This window comes from Botryllus schlosseri, chromosome 7, assembly GCF_051294905.1.
Source record: "Botryllus schlosseri isolate E-star chromosome 7, Bs_hap1, whole genome shotgun sequence".
Classification (NCBI taxonomy): domain Eukaryota; kingdom Metazoa; phylum Chordata; class Ascidiacea; order Stolidobranchia; family Styelidae; genus Botryllus; species Botryllus schlosseri.
The window spans coordinates 11,278,012-11,301,816 of NC_137242.1; the positions used below are offsets into that span (position 1 = coordinate 11,278,012).

Below are 23,805 nucleotides of genomic sequence, written 5' to 3' on the forward strand. Positions count from 1 at the left end.
AGAAAACTGCCCTAAGACTACCAAAACGCAGGAATTTCTTGTTCAAACTGTTGGAAGAGGTTGCCAAACTTCATGCCGCTTGAACTTTATTATCTTCAAAAGAACATCATGTCAATTGTGATGAACTCGATAAGTTGGGGGACCTTGGACATTGCGACGCAGTTGTCGCCATCTCAGAAAAATGAATACATCGCATTTTATGAGGACCAATAGTATTCTCGCAGTGCACGACTCGCAGGAAAACATGAGACCTTCGAAAGAAGCCAGGCTGAGATCAGTGACGAACCTGTTTCAGCATCTGCGAGCATAAGTTCTAGTGATGAATTTGTTACATTAATGTCCTCGTCACCTGGGAAGAAAACCAGTACACCACCCTCTGATTATGATGCTGCAATCAAATATCCTTCATTTATTGAACTTCAGGCTCCTAGTAACTTGTTAAGAAAGAAACATCTTACTGATGAGCTGGAGCGCCTAAAATTGACTGATAACCAAGCAACTATGCTACTTAGTGCTTTCATGCAGGCATGCGGAGGGAATATTGACGCCTTTGTGCTATCCATATCAAGTATAAAAGAGACATAAAGGCTAATCGCCGTAAGGTTCCACATGATATATTTGAATCATTCCAACAAGACGTACCCAATCATGCTGCTATACACTGGGATGGGAAGTTGACAGAAGACAGATTTGGAACAAACTATGAAGCATTGGCTGTGATATTGTCTTCTTATCCTCAGCATACAGATGGAAAATTACCTGTAATTCTCAACATCTTTTCAATGATAATACCAATTGTCGCAAGCCACGAAAATGTTATAAGGTGCTGATTATTTTTTGCCATATCTGCTTCATACAGTTTGATCATTCAAAATGTTCTAACAATAAATTCATTGAGTTTCAGAAACATACATTGCCTTCACTTGACTCTCTTGTTGTTACAAGAGCAAGCCTTGTATCATGAACTTGTTGGATTTTCACAATGTTGCTCAGTAGGTACCCTTGTCATATTTCACACTATGGCAACCTCTTAGACCAGTGGTTCCCAACCTGTGGTACGCGTACCACTAGTGGTACGCGAAGGTCTTCCAGGTGGTACGCGAATGGATTCTGTCTTTTTCTCGACCGAAGGGAGTTATTAGTTCAGATGGTGTTGACTTTAGGTTTTTTGAAGCCTTCGTCGTCGTGGGTATAGGAGCAATCCCACCAATGATGGCCTACGGCAGGGATGGTCAACCTGCGGCTGTAGAAGGGAATTTGTGCGGCTGTGGACACGTAATTCAATTAGTATGTGTAAGCAGCCGTCGACATGCAATTTGAATTTACGAATTGACTGCCGATTTCTTGACAGATTTTAATTAATCTTGAAATTTTCTTCGCGCTGCGCGCGATTTAACGTGTCTTTATTTTTCGAATTTAATATGGTAGGGCCCTTTTCAATTAGAGCACCACATTTCAGATTCGAAGAGTAGAGGAATATGATGCGTCTCATATAGAAATACCAACTCGGAATCGTGTACTACTGCACACCTCACTATGTACCGACAATCCTGATTGGAGGTCGAGAAATACCAGCATGTAGCAAAGTGACTAATAACAATGGGCCCACCCGAAGATGCATCATCGCAACTAAATTTTCGAAAACACCCCCTCCATCAACTCTCCGGTCAATCCGACCACATCCATGGGCTGAGAAAGGTTAAATGTTTGATAGTAATACGTAAAACTACTAATATTAATCACGAAATCCAATAGTAAATCTGAAAAAATACGCGCTCGGCGCGGCAATTCCTGCAGTCTCATAACATCACCAGTTACCCCTCGCTATTTCGGTGCGTATAGCAACCCTATATGAATAAATAAATTAGTCCGGAGTTCACCGGAAATGGACAATTGGACATAGACACTCTAGGCGTTCACCTACAGTTAGTTACGACTATGCCCTGGGATGCGGCCGTGGGCTACATGAGTAGTTTAAATGCGGTCGTGAATAGCAAAAAGGTTGGCCACCCCCGGCCTACGGGGAAGTATCTAGTCGTGAAGCATTTGGATTCTTACCGAACCGAATTCCGTTTTGATATATTTGACCCCAAGAATTCCAAATAGATCCACTACAGAAATCATATACTGCACCTTGAAATGGGCAGTTTATTTTCTGTTTCGCTGCCTCAACCCAGTGAAAACATTTTTGACCACCTTCGGCGCGCGTAGCTTATGTATAGGTGGTACGCGAGCACTACATAAAACCTCGAAATGGTACGCGGATGGAAAAAGGTTGGGAACCACTGTCTTAGACTGTTTGAACAGGACAGTCCTGCGTTTTGGTCGTCTTCGGGCAATAAGTGAACGGGAATATTGGGCCCTGTGGATATAATGCTGTATCACCCACTGAGCTATATAAACACTGGAGTGCGTTACTCGCGATATTTGCGTGATCAATTGGCCGCCATCTTTGGGTTAAGTTGATAGTTGCGCGTTAAGCTGGTAGTCAAGGCAGAAGTGGTTGGTTGATGTGACTGTTTTGATTACTCTTTGGCCTGGACATATCGATTTCGATGGTTCGGACAAGATAAGGTTATATATGTGTCACCGTATGTATTCATTTGCAAATATCTTCCTGATGTAGATTGCTTAACTCGTTGTATCCAGGTAAATAAACATACCCAGCAAACACAGGATATATAATATATATATAAATTATATCTCTCCCGACTACAGAATATATCCGAATAATATATAATATTTATATAAATCTGTCGACACATTAGGATATCCATATGATATCTATAGAAGATGTCCTAAATATATCCCCACAAGATATCTGTTTGATATTCTCAAAATATATCAATGGTACATCCTCAATTATCTTTGATAAACTCGATCATAGCTTGAACCTAGCTGACCCTGAACTGTCGCTGGCAACGTTGGTGACATCCTGCAATTCACATGAAAGCAAACTAACCAATAATTGTACTAAGCATGTATCAGTTTTAGTTCTGTATTAAAAAATGATCAGTAAAAAAAAATTACTAAGAGCAAGAAGTAAACTGAATAAAACTTATACTTTCAACTGACATCCGTCAGCATTTGCATATCAACAATCGCATTACAAAATAAGACGCCACCCACCAGCATGAAACTTCGTATAATCAAACGCCCATGACGTCATATTTGGTAATCCAATGAACAATATTTTTTAAATTATCTACTAGTTGCTGACAAAGGTTTATGTCAATATGAATATATAGCATTCATTTAAAATTCAACACTCGAACCAAGTAAAAAAACACTCATCAAAGTGAATAAAATCGATTGAGTTAGTTAACTTGAACAACTAGAAAATTTTCAGCTTTTTCTCAAAGTTTGATTAGAATTACTGAATTCACGAAAACTAGTTAATTGAACAAGTTCAGTCCAGTTCATGTCAAATTTCCTGTGCAGACTTGAACAACTAGAAAGATTTCAGATTTTCCAAATGAGATTAGAATGAAAGCTACAGATTTTTCCGAGTTATTTACAATTCGAGCTACACAATTTTTCCAAATTATTTACAATTAGAGCTACACAGCTTTTTCCAAATTAGATTAGAATTACTGAATTCGCCTGTGCCCAACAACACTATTCCGCACTAGCTGAAACGGCTTCTGCGTTGTACTAACGCATGGTTCTTATTCGTCAGATGATTGTAAGTATGGTCGCTTGGCACTGGATTTCCCTGCGCAAGAGGGATAATCTTGTTAACCTGCTACAAAATGCCGCGGACGAGGTATTTTCAGGCAAACAATAATTTGGATTAGAACATGGGGCCATTTCACAAATTCGATTAGAATTACAGCCTCGAAACGTTTCACAAATTCGATTAAAATTAGATTACTCGCATTTCGCTCTAATTTAGTATCTAGTTGTCCAAGTCTGCCCCTGTTGCATTTTTGAGAAAATCAGAAATTAGTTTATAATTTAAATTGGAGCATTCCACAAATTAGATTAGAATCGGAGCTAAGAAATATTCATGAACTAGATTACCAGCATCCCACTCTAAAAATAATGTGGTCTTAAATCGAAGCACACATCGAAAAAAATTTTGGCCGCATCCATTTACTTCAGAAAGCCAGCGTAATAAGGGAGCTGAAATTCAATGAATTTTGAATAATCCCCGTTCCACTACACTACTACAGCTATCGCGGCATAGTATCTAACTCATACTGTACTTCAATTCGATACCACATCATTTTTAGAGCGCAGTGCCTATTCAATTATCTAGTTGCTCAAGTCCAAGGGTCAAAGCAGTCTGCTGCGAATATCACAAATTCACAATGTATCAGCGAGACACAATATTTCAGTATCAGAGACGTCAGCATCAGACTCCACGGTGACAGGATCACTTCTTTCTTCTTTATCATCATCCTGTAACATCAATGAGTAGATAAACACTGACCTCCGATTTTACGTAGATATGCGGGCTCGATGAGGTCACAGAGGAGTGACGTCAAAATGTGTCAGAATTGATTGATTATTAAGGCGTGATTGGAGGAAAATGCGAGAACTTCCAGAAATTTTGCCAGACTCATTCTAGTCCGAAAAATAGACTTGTACGAACCACTGGATTTTCAAAAAGCGCAACCGCATAACTACTCGAATTTTATAACTCGCAACTATAACTAGACCTACCCGATTTTCAAAATGGGCAACTAGAACTCTAAAAGTTATTATTTTTAAAATCAGCAACTAGAACTTAGACTCAAAAAACCGTTAGTTAGTTGACCACCAAGCAACTAAATGGGTAGATTGTACAAGTCTGCCTGAGTAGCTTTACTGGTAGACTTTTGTTTTGTGGCACACTGAAAATTAGGGGTTCTCCGAAGGCTTGTAGATTAGGGCAAACCTGGGCATTTTGCGGCCCACGGACCCAATTCGGACTATATGTGGGAAGTGCAGACAGAAATAGAAAACCTCTCCCAAAAAAATTGCTTCATGTTGATTTACGAAATAATTTGGATTCACCTTCGAGCTTATTCCATTTTGAAATCTTTTGTTTCACTTTTTACAAGGAACATGATTATAATCATAGGCGCCGACTCGCGGACACCTCGTACAAAATACTCAGACGCCCAAGTGATTTGTGACCAGTGATTAGTAATCAGGCGAATCGATGCGACCTCGTTAGAGACGTCTTCGATTTTGATACGCGCGTGTGCCAGGTGATCATTCTAACTCTAATATTCAGTTGCCATTCAATAATTGTGTTATCGATGTTCCGCGCGGCTGATTTGCGAGAACAGTGTTGTCAATTTGCGAGACGAGTCTGTGATGATCTCCCGCTGAGATGGTCACGAAACTAGGTCATTCATTCTCGTGCGTGTGGCAATTGTCGCTAGCCTGATTTATCGCGTCTCGAAAAAGCCTAGTTCCGCAGGCTAGAACAATCGCATCTGCAATAGGCCCAGTTCACACTATGTCATCGCTTGCCTGCGCAATAGCATCTGCATTGGCGGCTTCGGCCTGGTGTGCATGATATCATCGCTGGCCTACACAATAGCATCTGTAATAGGCCTGGTGTGAAAGATATCATTGTTGGTCTAACTATCGCGTCTCGGACCTAGCATTCTTTGGCTCCTATCTCTCGCGGGTTTGGAGCCGATGCGGTCGAGTTTACGCTAGTTAGTGATTGTTTTATGTGATATTGATTAAAAAGCGATATCGCGAAACTGAATAACATCGAACCGCTGCAAACAGACTTTAACGTGCGTAATTGATACTTGAACGTAACGATCAGAAAATGTGTATCATGGCTCGAGTTCTGAAAGACGACAAAGGTTTGAAATAGGTGCCGTGAAGTTCGGACATTTTGATTTGCGAAAACTGTCGCCGAGACTGCGTAATACGCACGCGTATTAAATTGTTCATCAGAGATCAGGGACTCGCTAATTGACAGCACTCCCGCACTCTTTGACAAGCTCATCATACGCCTAAAATCGTCGATACGAAGAGATTATATGATCGACATTTACACTTGTACTTGACCCGAAATGAATTGATGCTATATTGACTGACGTCCGCTATACTAACGACAGTCAGTCAAAAAGCTTTTAGCGGAAAAATCAACAATATGAAGTTATTGTTTCGCGTTATTCTGAAGTTCTGTACCCCAAATGGCTTGTTCAACCATACAAAGTACAGCTGTCAGTCTGTCACGCCGGCATCAAACTCAATTACAAAATCACCTTGCAAGATCCGATAACAGTGACATATCGCGCAACTCGGTCTTTAATTCTTTTTTCAGGATTTGTAATTTGAGGATGCGCCAGTCTACATGCTCCTGAAAATAGAATATACTCGTATTTTATTCCTGAAACAAATATTTTGACTGAATCTAGCTTTTAGTTCAGCAGGTCTTTATCAGCAAATATGACGTCACCGCAAAAAGGGTCGAATAGTTGAGTCAAAAAGTTGCCTTGGGCTCCACGTACTATACTTAGATTACACTGTATCGCTGTTATAATTTGAATATTGGTGTTATAATTTGAATATTGGTAATGACTTACGCCTAACAGTCTTGTACAATGTCATCTTATGAAAGCCCATTTTCTGTCCATTTTTACTCTTCTGACCCATGAGGCTGAAGGATTTCCACACATCCCTCACAGCTATGCTGGTCATCATATTTTGACCGTCTGTGATAATTGACCTTGACCACCATCAACTCCCTTTAAAGCAGATACCTGTAATGAGTGTAAATCAGTGATGTATATTATAGATGGGATTGGCTAACGGTAGAGGTTTGCGCTATAATGGACAACTTTTGATATGTATTCTTGGTAAAACCCATACCTTACAAACAATGTTCCCACTAATTTTTGAAGAGTCTGCGCACACTCACCAACTCACTGCGCAGATCCTTGGACAACAGTGTGTAACGACTAAAAAAAAGGTCATCGATTCGGATTTTTTGTGCCCAACTTAGATTTTCTGTGCGCAGAGACCGTGTCATCACTGCGCATTTGTGCACGTGCGCAGCTTAGAGGGAACATTGCTTACAAAGCTTACCAAGCTTGAATATATGACTTGAAGCCCCGCATTCAGAATCAAATTACTCAGGTACTCAATTTTGCTCACCGCACCACTAACAGCAATGTGAGGTAGACGTTAAAGGGGCACTGCACTCTAAAAATGATGTGGTCTCAAATTGAAGGGCAAAACGAAATAAAATTTTTGGCCGCAGCCGTTTTCTTCAGAACGCAACCGTAATGGAGCTGCAATTTATTGAAATTTCTATAGCAACTTAACGCTTCAGCAGTCACGCAGAGATTGAACTTTATATAGTTGTTAGCCGATGCTATGAAGGAAATATGTCGTACACGCCCCATGTCCTAAAGAAATGGAATACACTAGGCCAGCTTTTGACACAAATCTCTTGACTGGACATCTTCTGTTGAACGCGGTATCTAAACCACCTTGGTGTGTACGACATATTTTCATCATAACATCGGCTGACAACGATATAAATTTCGATCGCTGCGTGACTGCTGGAGCGTGAAGTTGCTATCGAAATTTCAATAAATTGCAGCTCCATTACGGTGGCGTTCTGAAGAAAACGGCTGCGGCCAAAATTTTTATTTCGTTTTGCCCTTCAATTTGAGACCACATCATTTTTGAAAAGCATCGTGGTCCTATAAGGGGCCATGCCTCTCATGTTGGCAACCCCGGCTCTAATCAATCTATCGAATAAGAATTGTAAGTGCAGGCAGGCAATCGCCACATACTCGCTTGAAGCCTGTGGCCACCCACAAACTCGACCATCAAGCACTTCATTCAACTGACGAACAAAAACATACCAGTTCAGACTTTTTGTATTTGCCGCTGTTCAAGTCGTCTTCTAGATGTTCCAGTTGCAACAAGGTTTCACACGGATTTTCGATGACGTCTTCCAATAACACTGGGCTGTGAGGTCTTTTTGTGTGATTGTTATCTTGTTGACCTTTCATGATACCCATCATTTGGTTCAGCTGCAACTGCATCTGGCTCAGCTGCAACTTCATGTCTTTGAGCAAGGAAACTTCGCAGCTGTCCACGGACGAACTTGATGATGCCATATTTAACAGCTAGCTGGGGTGGATGTACAATAAGGAGCTAAAAACGGATTTGGTTGAAAGAATGCCATTTTGACCAGAATGTGCGGTAAACTTACCGTTACTCGGTAAGAGGGCAGATTCTTGATGGTTTGAATTTTGTAAATCAAGAATGCTTTCAAATGAAGTGGCATCTTAAATACAGGAATACTTTATTGAGTACTCAAATTTGAGAATGAATCATAGTGCTAAGAACTTACTGCCTGGGGTAGATCCCTGCAGCTGGTCGCCAGTTTCCACAGTGGGATCAATCTCAACAGTAGATGATGGAATTCTTTGCATTGGCATAGGTATCGGCACGTCTGGTGTCTGCTTTCGTATCTTCACAGGACAGGCACCATCTACAAAGTATAAAACAATTTCTCATGTATATTCCGTGCATTACATACCAGACAGAGTAAAAGGTTACCATCAGATGTGTCCAAAAATCTTTTGGTCGGGTGACGTTTCCGTTTAGGGGGCCCCCCCAGTTGCTCCGTCTTCAGATGAAGGCAGACCACTGCCCTCCGCAGCTCGCAACATATACTTATATGCCACATGCCATTCATCTGGAACAGATGTTTGATTTGATATAGATTGTTCTGATAATGCTGCAATGCACATTTGCACTTACTGGCCGAGCATTTGATCTGTATCTTGTACAGGGACCAATTGCCATCATATGTCGGAGGCTTTTTCTTCTTGGCCTTAGTATTGGCACCCTTTTTTGGCCACCAGCAATGCAATACTCCCTGAGCATATATTGAAACAGTTTTACGCATTAAAAAAATCCATTACCGGAAGGAATCTCACATCCACATTTGATTTCCAGCTTCTATGTATTACTGCAACCGATGGTTCACCCTTGACAAAGAGGACAGCAACGTACTCATCTTTGTCAGAATCGGATAAGCTAGTGATAGGAGTCTGCTAATACAAAGAAAACAATGGAACGGTGCAGTAAATAGCAAATCGGGCGAAATCAAAAACTATCATATAGTTACATCCACAAACATCACAACAGGGATTCGTAAATTTCACAACTTTTTCAACCGAATGGTATGATCACTTTTGAATCTAAAATTGTCAATAATAAAAGTTGTGCGAAACTGCTGAAAAAGTAAGGGAGGGAGTTGGCAAAAAGGCGTAAAGCCCATATGGTGCTCCTGGATCAGCTTGATTGCGAAATGATACATCACTACGCAGCTCGCAATGACCAGCAGTATCGGCAAATGTCATTCGATTACCAAGATAGACCCCCCACACTTTCCGCAAGATGAATAACCAGAGAATTGCTAGATTCTTTTTATCATGGCCAAAGCCGGAGCATCCGGAACAATACATTTCAAAGCAACGCAGTACGTTCTGTCATTAAAATAGAACCCATCCCTTAATAATATTTTTAGGTCATAGATAGTATCTAGCAAAAAGTCAAGGTTTTGCGGCTTCGACTCCCCATAAGCTAAAGCAACAGGAAACACTTTTTGAGGCTTCAAGTTGTCGATACAAACCAGTATCGGCCATAGGCTACTTTTTAGGCTCTTGAAGATTGGTAAACCGTCTATATTCATGGACAATTCAAGGTTGCACACACCTTCAACGTCAGATTTTGTAAAGGTCTCCATTATTTTCTCTAATTCCAAGGTTAAACCAAGATAATAATACTGCATTTGTGATACTACTTTCAGGGCGATGTGTCTTGCACTTTTCTGCAAGCATCTAGCTGTTGTTGGGAGTTGCTTCATATCAATATCTGATCCATTCTCCCTCAAGAATCGTAATAACGCATCCGTTGCACTTTGTGTAACATTGCAGACTGACACCCAATGAGCAAGCTCAGTCTTGAATGTTTCAATTTTAAGTTCAGCATCGTCATCATTATCATCATCATCATCAGATTCGCGGGTTACAGCTACAACATCCAACGCAGGTGAGTTCATCGCCTGAGGTGACGGCTGCATCACCATGGTGACTTCCTCATCAGAGTTGAATTCTGATGATGTTAAATTATCATCATGCAAATGGTGCGATGAAATTGCAGGTACAGATATACAGTAACTGGAGTCTTCATCGGTGCTGCCATCTGTTGACGATGAAACGTTCTGTCTCTTCAAGTCGGCAAGTCTAGCTCGCTTGACCTCCACCCACTCTTTTTGGTAATGCCTTCGTCTGTTCTTGCTTTCTTCCATTTTACTAGAACTCTCAGAAAAATGAGACAGGATTACCGGTAGTCTGCACAGTGGCTTTACAGCAAAACTAGTGAAGGGGTCTGGAAACACAAGAAAACAATCAGACAGTAGATAAAATGGCAAACCAGGCAGTATGAAAATGAAACGTTAATTCAATTACGCAGTCATTTATTAGTTATTACCGACAGCGCACGAAGCCCGCTCTGTCTGTAAAAGCTATTCTCTCGCGGAACGGATTGGCGCCACTGGAAGCTTTTCAACCAATCCTGACAGATAGTTGAATCACGTGATCTGCGGACCCGAACTTTTTAGTTCGTTTTTCAACCAATCCTGACTCTCTGTGTGCTTGTCATTATTACGTCACAACGACAATATTCTTTTTATATTTCGACTTTGGTTGACCTCATTTTGACGATCACTCCGGAGTCAAAAAGCTTCGAGTGGAAATAAATTTATCGATATGAATAGCATATTGTTTGCTGCTGCATTCCAACGTTTTTGTTTTAAACTGATCCTGACGGATACGTGAACGCGTGAAATCTGTGCAGTCCAGTGCACTGCGCAATGCAGATAAAAAACAATCATCCATTCCCGCATGATAACATGGCGTCCGAGAAACGCTCTTCGCATTCTTTCAAGAATTTCGAGTGTTCAAGGAGCAGTGACAACTAAAAGTTCGAAAGATCGACCGCGCATTCAATATATCCCGGTTATGTCGCATGACAATATATGTTCCTGAGTCAAGTGATGACTTTCATTTCATCTGTAACTCTTCAAATACTTTGATATGCTGAAATATATACAAACCAGCCGAATCGAATTTCACCCGCCCCTAATGTATTTTCGAGCGATAGCCTAGGCAGCCATACAAATAATATATACAATAAATATCTTATTGATATATACAGAAATATATAATCTGGGACATATCAACGAGATATATTTATGATATGTTTCAGCACAAGATATGATTTGGACAAAATTAGGACAAGAAAAAGAGGCACTTCTTCGATGGCAGTCAGACATCGAAAAGTGTTCACCATGATCACCGATGAATGTTTTCCATGAACACGAAAAAAAAATTATAAACGTCAAAATAAATTTTTTTTTTGTGCCTTTCGAAAGACGAATGTTAGGGTTGGGGTGGGGGGTATTAGGGTGGGGGGAAAGGGGGATATTAGGGTTGTCGGAGGCGATATTAGTGTTAGGATTGGTGGATGGGGATATTAGGGTTGGCGGAGGGGATATTAGTGTTAGGATTGGTGGATATTAGTGTTAGGATTGGTGGATAGTAATATTAGGGTTGGGGTGGGGGAAAGGGGGATATTAGGGTTGGCGGAGGGGATATTAGTGTTAGGATTGGTGGATGGGGATATTAGGGTTGGCGGAGGGGATATTAGTGTTAGGATTGGTGGATGGGGATATTAGGGTTGGCGGAGGGGACATTAGTGTTAGGATTGGTGGATGGGGATATTAGGGTTGGCGGAGGGGACATTAGTGTTAGGATTGGTGGATAGTAATATTAGGGTTGGGGGAGGGGGAGATAGCGTAGTCGTAACGATAAGCGCCCACCAATCTGGCGGACCCGGTTCGATTCCCGTCGGAGGTTTATGTGGGCTCCTCTTCCCTCGCCGTTGCCGCTCTTACGGAGACAAAAAAGACCAACGAAAGAAAGCACTCACAAGGAATGGAAAGAACTAGTAGAAAGGACCGCGGCTTCAATAAGATCAACATCGAAATGAACTGCGACATCGGGCACGGCTTCGATAAGATCAACATAGAAAAGAACTGCGACATCGGGCACTCTAGACCGAGGTGGAAATTAGATTAAAAGGATCGCAACTGCATGCGTGTCGTTCGACATCCTCCTATCTGCTCATTACATCGCATTTTGTCTTATCGCATGTACATTGTGTGTGACTTGTTCAGATGAAACATATAACCCAACGATTAATAATATGATATTATTACTATTAGGGTTGAGGTGGGGAATGTTAGGGTCCATTCATTACGTCCACGTCAAGAACGTCCACATTCAAATCTCAATTTGATATATCGGCCCATCATTCCGAAACATGCCACTTCATTAGGCTATCATCCCATCACTTCTGTTACTTTATATTCAGTGTCCAACTGCCCATCCTACAAGGCTACAACGACGTAAGTGCCTCTTTACATTGTCTTATGGCTACAGGAAGTGTGGTGTCCGAATGTCCGGTTTCAACGACTACTAAATATCGTTTCAATACCTTCCAATTTTTTCGTTCAATCGCAATCTTTTCGTGTATTCGAAAGGATGAAATATCAACATACTGATTATCATCAGTTTGCTCCAGCATCACCTATCGCAAAGTATGTCCTAGCGGCACGAGCCTGCAGGCTTGAATTCACCCGCTTATGTTTTTCCATCGTTTGTAATGATGACTCCGCGTGAATTGACGTAACCTATTGATTCAATAGGCATCATATTAATCACTCGCTTATATTTGAATCAGTTTTGTAATGAACTAGAACGATCTAACCCCGTGCTCGAATGAAAGATTCGATACTTTCTGTCTTGGCAATTGGAAAATATGTATCTTTTGAACGGATGGTAATGGGTGCTGAATATAATGAATGGACCCTAACATTCCCCACCTCAACCCTAATAGTAATAATATCATATTATTAATCGTTGGGTTATATGTTTCATCTGAACAAGTCACACACAATGTACATGCGATAAGACAAAATGCGATGTAATGAGCAGATAGGAGGATGTCGAACGACACGCATGCAGTTGCGATCCTTTTAATCTAATTTCCACCTCGGTCTAGAGTGCCCGATGTCGCAGTTCTTTTCTATGTTGATCTTATCGAAGCCGTGCCCGATGTCGCAGTTCATTTCGATGTTGATCTTATTGAAGCCGCGGTCCTTTCTACTAGTTCTTTCCATTCCTTGTGAGTGCTTTCTTTCGTTGGTCTTTTTTGTCTCCGTAAGAGCGGCAACGGCGAGGGAAGAGGAGCCCACATAAACCTCCGACGGGAATCGAACCGGGTCCGCCAGATTGGTGGGCGCTTATCGTTACGACTACGCTATCTCCCCCTCCCCCAACCCTAATATTACTATCCACCAATCCTAACACTAATGTCCCCTCCGCCAACCCTAATATCCCCATCCACCAATCCTAACACTAATGTCCCCTCCGCCAACCCTAATATCCCCATCCACCAATCCTAACACTAATATCCCCTCCGCCAACCCTAATATCCCCATCCACCAATCCTAACACTAATATCCCCTCCGCCAACCCTAATATCCCCCTTTCCCCCCACCCTAATACCCCCCACCCCAACCCTAACATTCGTCTTTCGAAAGGCACAAAAAAAAAATTTATTTTGACGTTTATAATTTTTTTTTCGTGTTCATGGAAAACATTCATCGGTGATCATGGTGAACACTTTTCGATGTCTGACTGCCATCGAAGAAGTGCCGAAAAAGATATCTCAACATGTCAGAAATATATCTCGTGTTTGCTGGGTATATGCTTCTGCTCAAAAATTCCTGCTGACCTTTCACAATTACTGGGATAAGGCAATTGTCATGGCATTGATAATTCGATTTGGATATGATACCGTTAATCCTAAGGGAGCTTGGTAATGTTGTCTTCTCCCAAGACCTGTGCTTAGAAATTTATATTTCTCACTCTTTCATAGTCAGCTCAGTTATGGCATAGTCTTCTGGGGACTTAGCTGCAAAACGTACTATTCGAAAATCGAAGTACTTCAAAATTTGGCAATTAAATACATCAGTGGTATGAAAGAACGGGAACGACTCTCCCCCAAATATAAATCCCTGAACATCTTGACAGTAAAGGACCTCTGCACTCTAGAGGTTGCTAAATTGATGTATAAGTATGATCGAGGTGATCTCCCAAGTTTGTTTAGTGCAGGGCCGGCCAACCCGTGGCCCGTGATCATGTGCAACTTTGCATTTATTCATAGGTTAAATACCGTAATAAATGCAATGAATAAATGCAAAGTTGCACATGATCAAACTGAAATACAAAAGAACAGTTGCATCGACTAGCCTAATCCCTATTGCTCCAACAACACACAAGACGTGGGTGCTAATACATACATGCACGCATGTCGCACAATCACAACAACAAGAAGACGAGATCGCTCATGCGTTTAGGGAAACTACTAGAGAGAGAGAGAGATAGTAGTAAGAGATAATCACACACTGTGTATGGCAATTTGATTTGGATATGATGCCATTAATCCTGAAGGAGCTTGCTGATGTTGTCTTTTTACTCATTATAGCTTCAGTTTCATGTACTGCGTCCTCGAATTGTTGTTGCAAGCACACACTGTAATTTACTATTCTTACAAATCTTGAAAACCAACAAACAGGCATATTTCAAGTATAAATAATTAACCAAGCTATCAAATGATTGCGATGAATAATGTCAGTTTTGTTGTTATTTCCCAGGTACTGTATCTATAGGTAGTAAAAGCGTCTATAGCTATGACCACCAGCTTCAAATTATTACCGGAGACTGCAGCAGAATCACCCTGGCCTCGATTCGAAATCTTCTCACTACAATGGCGCTGATGTCAATGCTATCGCTGCCAGCTACGTGGGAGCTATGAATACCACTGGCGGAGGAAAATTCAGCATCATGTGACATGACAAAGGCACAGCTACAATCAAATTTATACCATCTAATTGTTATTCTATTTATTCATTGTGTGAAAGTAGTCGAAATAAATTGTAGAAAGTGAAAGTGAGGATATGTGAGTTATGTGTAGCAATATGGGTTAGCGATTTCTGCAGATGTGATCAAATGAGAGAAATACTATATTTATATCATTAAATGAGAGAAACAAGATGAATGCATGAGTCCTTATTTAGATCGGGGTAGAATTGCCTAGTGCTCACTGAAATTGACGATATGTTGGTTACAGCAATCTGCGCTCGGAGTTTATTATCGTTATTGATTTGATCAGATCAATCATCGATGAAAAGATAGCAAGGTAACGCAACGACCTGAGGTGATCTACAAAATCTACACCCACCTGGGCCTAGGCTAAGTAAAGAGGAGGCATGTACACTGGATGAAAACTTATAAAGCAAGGTTAATGTATCAGATCAGGCAGGAATCACGTAGTGGCTGCCGGTTGCCGGTGAACCCAGCCCTCGGTGAACCCAGCCTTACAAACTCGGCCCTCGGAGAATTCGGGCCTCGGTGAACTCGGCCCTCGGGAAATTTTGTATTCACGGATTGAGTAAGCGGGGGAGATAACGCGACGCTCACATACTCTACTTGTTTGTTTTGTGGTATTCATGGTGTTTCTCGAATACTACGGACCTCGGTGAATTCCGCCCCCGAACAATTTTGAATTAAAGCTGGGAGCTGGGATATTAGGGTTGGCGGAGGTAGGATATTAGGGTTGGTGGAGGTGGGATATTAGGGTTGGCGGAGGTGGGATATTAGGGTTGCCGGAGGTGGGATATTAGGGTTGCCGGAGGTGGGATATTAGGGTTGGGGGAGGGGGGATATTAGGGTTGGTGGAGGTGGGATATTAGGGTTGCCGGAGGTGGGATATTAGGGTTGCTGGAGGTGGGATATTAGGGTTGGGGGGGGGGGGTTTCCCCCGAGGACGGAATTCACCGAGGGCCGGGTTCACCGAGGTCCGAGTTCACCGAGGGCCGACTTTGTAAGGCCGAGCTTGGCGCTTGCGCAATCCGTGATCACGTGATCTGATCACGCCGTGACTGCGTGATCCACGCATGCCCTGACCTCCTTACAAGATCGACAAATCTGTTGATAATAACATTAACAGTTTAATAATTCATAATAATACTTGTTAATACACTTAATTACAAAAGTTCCCCAGGGCCGAGTTCACCGAGGGCCGAGTTTGTAAGGCTGGGTTCACCGAGGGCTGGGTTCACTGGTAATCGTGGCTGCCTATGATCCTTTCCTTGCCTGCTAGATGAAGCATTCCTACCTGTGCGTTTTCGGATCAACCATTTCTGGGATCACACGAAATACCGCGCTGTACTGTCTCGTACCCAAACTTTCATTTTCAGAAACACTAGCTTTAATCATGAGAAACGCAAGGTTTTGAATGATTTTTCTATTAAAATAACTAACATGAAAAAAATAAAAACAGCAATAAATTAATTAATTGTTATTGACTTGACATCACCCTCGACGTAATTGAGGGTGATCTGAAAGTAAAATGTGGGGGCTTAATATCTTAATAGTTAAGGCTTAATATCTGCGAACGAGGTACAATAAACAAACCAATTCTGATCGAAGTTGCAATTTGATAGACCAAATTTGCTGACCACTCCCATCTAGCAAAGTACCCATTCTGCTAGGCAGTTTCTGATGAGTTATGAGCATTTGACAAGGATCTAAAATTACTTGGATTTGATGATTGGGTAAATATGGATCGGGAAAACTAGACTCAATGTGCCTGGATGATATATTTGCCCGTAATGAGGAAAGCATAGCGGAATGGCAGGAAAGCCCGTCGCATGTCAAAGAAGCAACAGTTGCACCGGTTTCGTTAAGCTTGTTTATGCAAATTTTAACCAAATTTGCTCGTTCCGATCCTGTCACACCATTATTGAAAAAGTATCCAAGCGGAATCTTCGGGGATGAATCGACGCAAACAGCCATAAAAACTATAAATCTTTTGCAAGTGGCAAAGAATCATCGTCCTCGCAGTCAGTACCCATGTCTACATATCCTCGATATCTTTTTCCATCCCAAAAAACCTGTTTGCGGATCGACATTTCATCCATCATTATGGAGCATATTACAGGAGTTGTTGATGCCTCTACTTTTCCTGATAGTAGAAAACGTAATACCAGTAAAGCCAGGCTCAGCGGGAAGTTTTCCATACCAGCGTCTTATCACACTCGGATGGGGAAGAGCGAGTTGAAAATTTTGACGCACAAAATTGCCTTAGCAGAATAATACTGCAGCGTCATTGCAAATGATTGCAGTTCTTTAGTATTCGACTCCTCTTCCACCAGCTTGCAGCTGCATGCGCTGCAACAGCTTACTTGGTAGACGACTGAATTTTTGTGACATTACTTCTTCACACAAATCGCTGATCAAGTTATTTTTTTTCAGAGATGCAATGACCTCATCCAGAGTTTTCACTTTTTTTCTCAGGCGGCATGTCTTCATTTTGGCAGCATGCAACCTCTTTTCAATTTGTACCACTCTACGGCGTTGCTGTTGAATGAGCTTTTGAGGAGAGGTACGTGCACAGTAACTGTGGTCGTGGAGAACTGCTTCACCGGTTTGTGCTTGCTGTTTGTTGGAAGCCTGAAATTCACGAATTTCACATCAACAGAGGCTAGGGTAAGGGTATACTAATATAAACTTAAATTTAGAAGTAAATTTATAAATGTCTACTGTACCTTTGACCTCATATACTTCGGAAAGTTCAGAAATCTCGTTGGCACCGCATTCTCCCTCAAACGTATCAACTGGCCCACACGGTAAATGGCCCTTTCCGGAAAATGATCGGAGCAGATAACTGACGATCTTGATGGAACCCAGTTTTTTTTCTTTTAATGCTTTCTAATCATCTTCCTTTCAGCGATTTGTTAGTAGGAAAGCTGCATTATAAGGAGCATTGTATGAAGCAAAGCACACTAAATAATCAATTCTTTGTTATGAGCTATGATAAAAGCAGAAGGGACATAAAATATCTTGTCTGATAAAATTATACATCCGTCACTTTCCACTCCATAGGCTATTGTATTCAAGATCGACGCAGCCTTCTAAAGCTAAAGCAGTTCAAAGGTAAACCTTGAAAAATATTTTTGAATAAATAAATTGACAGTTTCGCACAAAGCTATAAGGACTATAGATGAACTCGATTATGGAATTTGCAAATTCCACAGTATTTGTTTAACATCTGAAAAAGATATCCTGTTTCAACTATGCTGATGAAAACCCATAGGCCATTAATTGAATCTTTTCCTTGTATTCCTACTCTTGCCTACATAGCATAAGCAAGAATTGAATACTAAACTGATTATTGGCCGAACTGCTTGTACTCGATCACGGACAGAATATGAAGAGTGAAACGGACATTATTACAGATATTGATGATGAACATTACATAGCTGATATGGTGACACGGATTTCTGCTGGTAGTCTGGTCTGGTCATTTCATTCATATAGCTGCAACGAAATGTTCTGCTATCACTTTACCATGACCAGTTTATTACAACTGTGACTGATCTGGGCGTGTCTGGCTGCTATGCTTATTCTGTTATTCACTTACCGGTGAAAAGTTCTGGGGTATCGACGCTTTACTATCGACTCTTCATCACTACTGCCGTCACTATTACTTCTTACGACTCACTGGATATCTTCTTCCGCCTTTTACTACACTCAAAGGCACAGCAAAGACTACCACTACCACCTGATGAACGTACTATCTTCGACATGTCGAATTACACAGAATATCAATATACTGACACGAGATATTGGGCTGAAACAAATCCTGAATGTTAGAATAATTAGTCATTCAAAGCTCTATACGCATACAATACTACAGACCAAACACGAATCAAATATATTCAAACACTGACCGCTTTTCCATAAGCCCCTGTACTAAATCGATTAACCGAGTACCCACAATGCATCTGCGCATGGGGATCACGCAAATTTGCTTAGCCGGAGATAGCAGTAGTTCGGGGCTTGGTATCACTATAGAAATTAAACATGGAACGGCAACGACCGATTTTGCAGCTTCGTTCCGCTTCGCAGAGGCTGGAGGGTAGAATTGTTTTGCGTAAGCGACTGTAGGATTTCTGGCAATCCAAAAGCTATCTTCCCGAGCGCAGAAATTATTGAATCTGGTCTTGATCGAAAGCTACTGTTGCACCGATTCCGAAAATATAAATTTAAATAATGATCAGGCACTGATCCACCTAGAATCTGTCCTCCAAGTCTGAAATATCGGCATTGTTCAGAACAATCGGGTAACCGCAAGACAATGACCATAACAATGACCCGTTGCGACTCTCCGATTGTTCGAACAATGCCGATATTTCGACTTGGAGGACGGATTCTAGGTGGATCAGTGCCTGATCGTTATTTTAATTTATATTTTCGGAATCAGTGCAACAGTGGCTTTCGATCAAGACCAGATTCAATAATTTCTGGGCTCGGGAAGATAGCTTTTGGATTGCCAGAAATCCTACAGTCGCTAACGCAAAACCACTCTCCACTTCAGCCTCGGCGAAGCGGAACGAAGCTGCAAAATCGGTCGTTGCCGTTCCATGTTTAATTTCTATAGTATCACCCTGTGGATATAATGCTGTATCAGCTGTATCAGCTGTATCACCATAGTGTCCTATATGGTGTCGACACAAGCAAATCGCACGGTTCAATGAAATTGTATCACGTCACAGTTTCCATTTGGCTACAGGCAATTTGACGGTGATTTTTGACCGACTTGCCGAGCATTAAATTTGATGAATCGGGTATCAATCGAAAGCTGACGCTGTACTGCTTGCGAAAATATAAATTTTATTCCACTCATGGCCCTGGAACCCCCACAATCAGCCCCAAATTGTTCATTGTCGAGTAGATTGGCAGTGTGACGCAACAATGTTGTCTGGCTCAACTACTTCAAAATATATCTAGTCATATGTACTGTTTATATAAATCTGTCGACACATTTGCACATATATAGGACATCTTCAAAGATACCTGTATGACATTGTCATGATATCTTGCTTGACCCTAGATGAACCCTGACCCTAGGTGAACCCTGAACCTGGTTGGGTACCTGGACCTGCCACATCCTGCACTGCCCTTATCAATGAAGACTGACTGATGATTTTACAAATCATGCATGGCTTTGTTCGTGTATTAAATCAGCACAGAACTGCGCAATCACTTCAGCAAATATTGCTGCCTAAGCATAAGTTCGAAATCGTTGTCGGAATTGTCAGACTCTGTGATGACAGCCTTGCTCCTGTATCTTCTTTATCGCCACCCTATAACATAAATGAGTAAATTACTACAATTGATAATTATCACTGTAGAACAGAAGTCGTTATGTGTTTGGTTTTGGGTAAAATGGGATGGTGATCTGAGTTACATTAACCAAAAGACCTCAAGCCCTCTTTCAAAAGCGACATGGCCTTTACTTTTACACTGAAGATATAATTAACGCAGTTACGCTTTCAAGATGAGAAACCAGAACCTGAACGTGTTCAAGATCAATAATGCCTGTCATTATAGAGAGATTTTCATGCTATTGGCGTCATGAAGACGTGCTGCTGGGAACGGATTTCAAAACCTATCGTTTGGGCACGGGGTGAAGATTGCTCTTTACATTATCATTTTAATATTAATATGGTAATAGTTGCCTGTGAGAGGCTGATGTGATAATGATCGCTCATTCCATGTACGGCATAGTAAATATATGCAGGGGTTCGCAAACTGGGGTCTGCGAGACAATTTTTATGACTGCGAAGTACCTTCCAAAAATTCACACGATCCAGAAATTTTCGAATATTTTAATTCCCAGAGTATAAAATTTTTTAGACAGGTTATTGTCTGCACCAAAATCGAAGTTGCTTAAAATTATTTTGTAAATCAACATGAAGTAGAGTTATTCAAATTAAATTTTATTCTCCCCGTGTGAGACAAATGCGACCCGCGGAGGGAAATTGTCAAAGACCTGTCTCGTAAATTTTCTCGTAAAGTTTGGGGACCACTGATATACAATGTTCTGAAGATGAGCGGTAAGAACAATTCACTTACAGTCCAATAATATCATAAAAGACACAACTGTCACACCACACAATCATCAAACTTAATAACAAAATTACCTTGCAAGATCCAGCAACAGTTAGAGATCTTGCAACCTGATCTTTAGTTCTTTTATCTGGGATCTCGAGGTCAGGATGAGCCGATCTGCATGCTTCTAAAAAGAGATATAATTAGATGAAGATATCCACTGTCCAGTCATGGTATAGTATACATCAGCCATCAGACAACGAACAAAACTCATCAACAACTAGAGTACTAAAGTAGATAACTTTGCACATCAGTGACGACATATGACGTCAAACGATTAAAATGTTGAAAAATCGAGGCTTTGGCTCAACTTTTTTTTACGTTGATTACGTTCAATTTCCGTCAATAACCGTTGATAACTTACGTCTAATAGTCTTTTCAAGTGTCACTCTTGCTTTTTTGACCCTTAAGACTAGGATTTCCATATACTTTCTTTACTGCTATGCTGGTCATCATATTTTCGACAGTTTCCGGCAATGGCACACCCCGGAATGCCATTAAAGCGGCTACCTGTAACAACATTATATTAGTGGTACACAATACAGATGGTACTGCCTTGCATCAATGGTTTGCACCAGAATTAACAATGACATTTATGGGCATTCTAGATAAAACCATCCACACCATAAATTTCATGGTCACGCTCATCAAAGGCTTGGTTGACTTTGCGATTTCGCAATAAATCACATTGGCAATTCAATTTTGGATAATAGAACTAATTTCGAAAAGGACCCCTGCTGTGTCTGAAAATGATTCCTTGGTGTCGGCGGACACCCCTGATTTAGACTGTCAATCGCTTTGTTCGAATGAGAAACAAAATCATACCAGTTCAGACTTTGCCGTTGTTCAAAGGTGTTCCAGCTGTGACAAGGTTTCACAGGGATCTTCAATTATATCTTTCAGCAAAATTGGGGCACTCGATTGAGGGAGGAGGGTTGGTGCGATGACATGCAAAATAAGGTCAAAAACATGCAAAATAAGGTCAGTCGCGACATGCAAAATGAGGTCAGTCACATGCAAAATAAGGTCAGTCGCGACATGCAGAATAAGGTCAGTCTCATGCAAAATAAGGTCAGTCACATGCAAAATAAGGTCAGTCGCGACATGCAAAATAAGGTCAGTCACATGCAAAATAAGGTCAGTCACATGCAAAATAAGGTCAGTCCATGCAAAATAAGGTCAGTCGCGACATGCAAAATAAGGTCAGTCGCGACATGCAAAATAAGGTCAGTCACATGCAAAATAAGGTCAGTCACATGCAAAATAAGGTCAGTCCATGCAAAATAAGGTCAGTCGCGACATGCAAAATAAGGTCAGTCGCGACATGCAAAATAAGGTCAGTCACATGCAAAATAAGGTCAGTCACATGCAAAATACGGTCAGTCGCATGCAAAATAAGGTCAGTCGCGACATGCAAAATAAGGTCAGTCACATGCAAAATAAGGTCAGTTGCGACATGCAAAATAAGGTCAGTCACATGCAAAATAAGGTCAGTCGCGACATGCAAAATAAGGTCAGTCGCATGCAAAATAAGGTCAGTCGCGACATGCAAAATAAGGTCAGTCACATGCAAAATAAGGTCAGTCACATGCAAAATTAGGTCAGTCACATGCAAAATAAGGTCAGTCGCGACATGCAAAATAAGGTCAGTCACATGCAAAATAAGGTCAGTCACATGCAAAATAAGGTCAGTCGCGACATGCAAAATAAGGTCAGTCACATGCAAAATAAGGTCAGTCACATGCAAAATAAGGTCAGTCGCGACATGCAAAATAAGGTCAGTCACATGCAAAATAAGGTCAGTCACATGCAAAATAAGGTCAGTCACATGCAAAATAAGGTCAGTCGCGACATGCAAAATAAGGTCAGTCACATGCAAAATAAGGTCAGTCACATGCAAAATAAGGTCAGTCACATGCAAAATAAGGTCAGTCGCGACATGCAAAATAAGGTCAGTCACATGCAAAATAAGGTCAGTCACATGCAAAATAAGGTCAGTCACATGCAAAATAAGGTCAGTCGCGACATGCAAAATAAGGTCAGTCACATGCAAAATAAGGTCAGTCACATGCAAAATAAGGTCAGTCGCATGCAAAATAAGGTCAGTCGCGACATGCAGAATAAGGTCAGCCACATGCAAAATAAGGTCAGTCGCATGTAAAATAAGGTCATTCGCATGCAAAATAAGGTCAGTTGCATGCGAAATACGATCAGTCGCCACATGCAGATTGCGGACTATAAGGTCAGTGGCACAAGAAAAAAGTCGGATTTGAAGTAAATATTTGGATTTATACACGGACTGGACTGTTAATATTCTAGGTGCGACTAATCACCTCGTAATCGAAATAATCGTCTGATTATGTTTTGTTTTAAACATCTTCACCTTTAGTATATAGATGAGGAATCTCAATCATGAAATTACTATATAGGAAAGATATTTTAAATTTATTTTTCATAGGAGAAAGACTTGGATTTCTAATTAAAATATGGATTTGGATTTACGCGCCAACTGATAATAATATTCTACATGCGACTGACTTCGTAATCAAGATAATCATGATTATCTTTTGATTGAAACATCTTAAGACTTAGGATATAGATAAGGAATTTCACTGTTCAAAGTAGGCTACTATACAGGAAAGATATTTTGAATTTCGTTACCATAAGAAAAAGA

The 23,805-nt window shown here is 41.0% G+C and overlaps 2 protein-coding genes and 1 long non-coding RNA gene across 6 annotated transcripts in view; 1 reads left to right on the forward strand and 2 right to left on the reverse strand.

Annotated features, from left to right (window-relative positions):
• Positions 1–23,805, forward strand: part of LOC145442200 (uncharacterized) — a 203,633-nt gene that overhangs the window by 96,189 nt on the left and 83,639 nt on the right. The window lies entirely within an intron of this gene.
• Positions 2,814–11,287, reverse strand: LOC145442219 (uncharacterized). Of its 3 annotated transcripts, XR_013915975.1 has the most exons (9): positions 8,919–11,287; positions 8,740–8,857; positions 8,536–8,674; positions 8,327–8,467; positions 8,186–8,260; positions 7,833–8,127; positions 6,543–6,719; positions 6,222–6,316; positions 4,358–4,404 (listed from the first exon to the last, which is right to left on the reverse strand). XR_013915975.1 is itself a non-coding variant. In XM_080320128.1 (5 exons), the coding sequence occupies exons 3-5, from the start codon at positions 8,088–8,090 to the stop codon at positions 4,266–4,268; spliced, it is 492 nt and encodes a 163-aa protein (XP_080176254.1). In that variant the 5' UTR covers positions 8,091–8,127; positions 8,186–8,260; positions 8,327–8,667; the 3' UTR covers positions 2,814–4,265. The 3 variants fall into 3 exon arrangements, 1 of the variants encoding a protein (XP_080176254.1); XM_080320128.1 differs by lacking the exons at positions 6,543–6,719; positions 8,740–8,857; positions 8,919–11,287 and having other exon boundaries at positions 2,814–4,404; positions 8,327–8,667; XR_013915974.1 differs by lacking the exons at positions 4,358–4,404; positions 6,222–6,316; positions 6,543–6,719; ... (1 more) ...; positions 8,186–8,260; positions 8,327–8,467 and having other exon boundaries at positions 8,660–8,674; positions 8,740–11,287.
• LOC145443786 (uncharacterized) lies at positions 20,178–22,060 on the reverse strand. 2 transcript variants are annotated; one of them, XR_013916536.1, is made up of 4 exons: positions 21,957–22,060; positions 21,496–21,641; positions 21,164–21,255; positions 20,178–20,323 (listed from the first exon to the last, which is right to left on the reverse strand). It is a non-coding gene; the product is annotated as an uncharacterized LOC145443786 (long non-coding RNA). The 2 variants fall into 2 exon arrangements; XR_013916535.1 differs by having other exon boundaries at positions 21,164–21,258.

Excerpts from the sequence above, each read along its gene's own strand:
- LOC145442219 (XM_080320128.1), bottom strand. The coding sequence starts at position 8,090 with ATGGCATCATCAAGTTCGTCCGTGGACAGCTGCGAAGTTTCCTTGCTC. Across the intron at positions 6,317-7,832 it reads AATACAAAAAGTCTGAACTG|GAGCATGTAGACTGGCGCAT; the intron begins GTATGTTTTTGT and ends TTCTATTTTCAG. Across the intron at positions 4,405-6,221 it reads CTGTTATCGGATCTTGCAAG|GATGATGATAAAGAAGAAAG; the intron begins GTGATTTTGTAA and ends TTGATGTTACAG.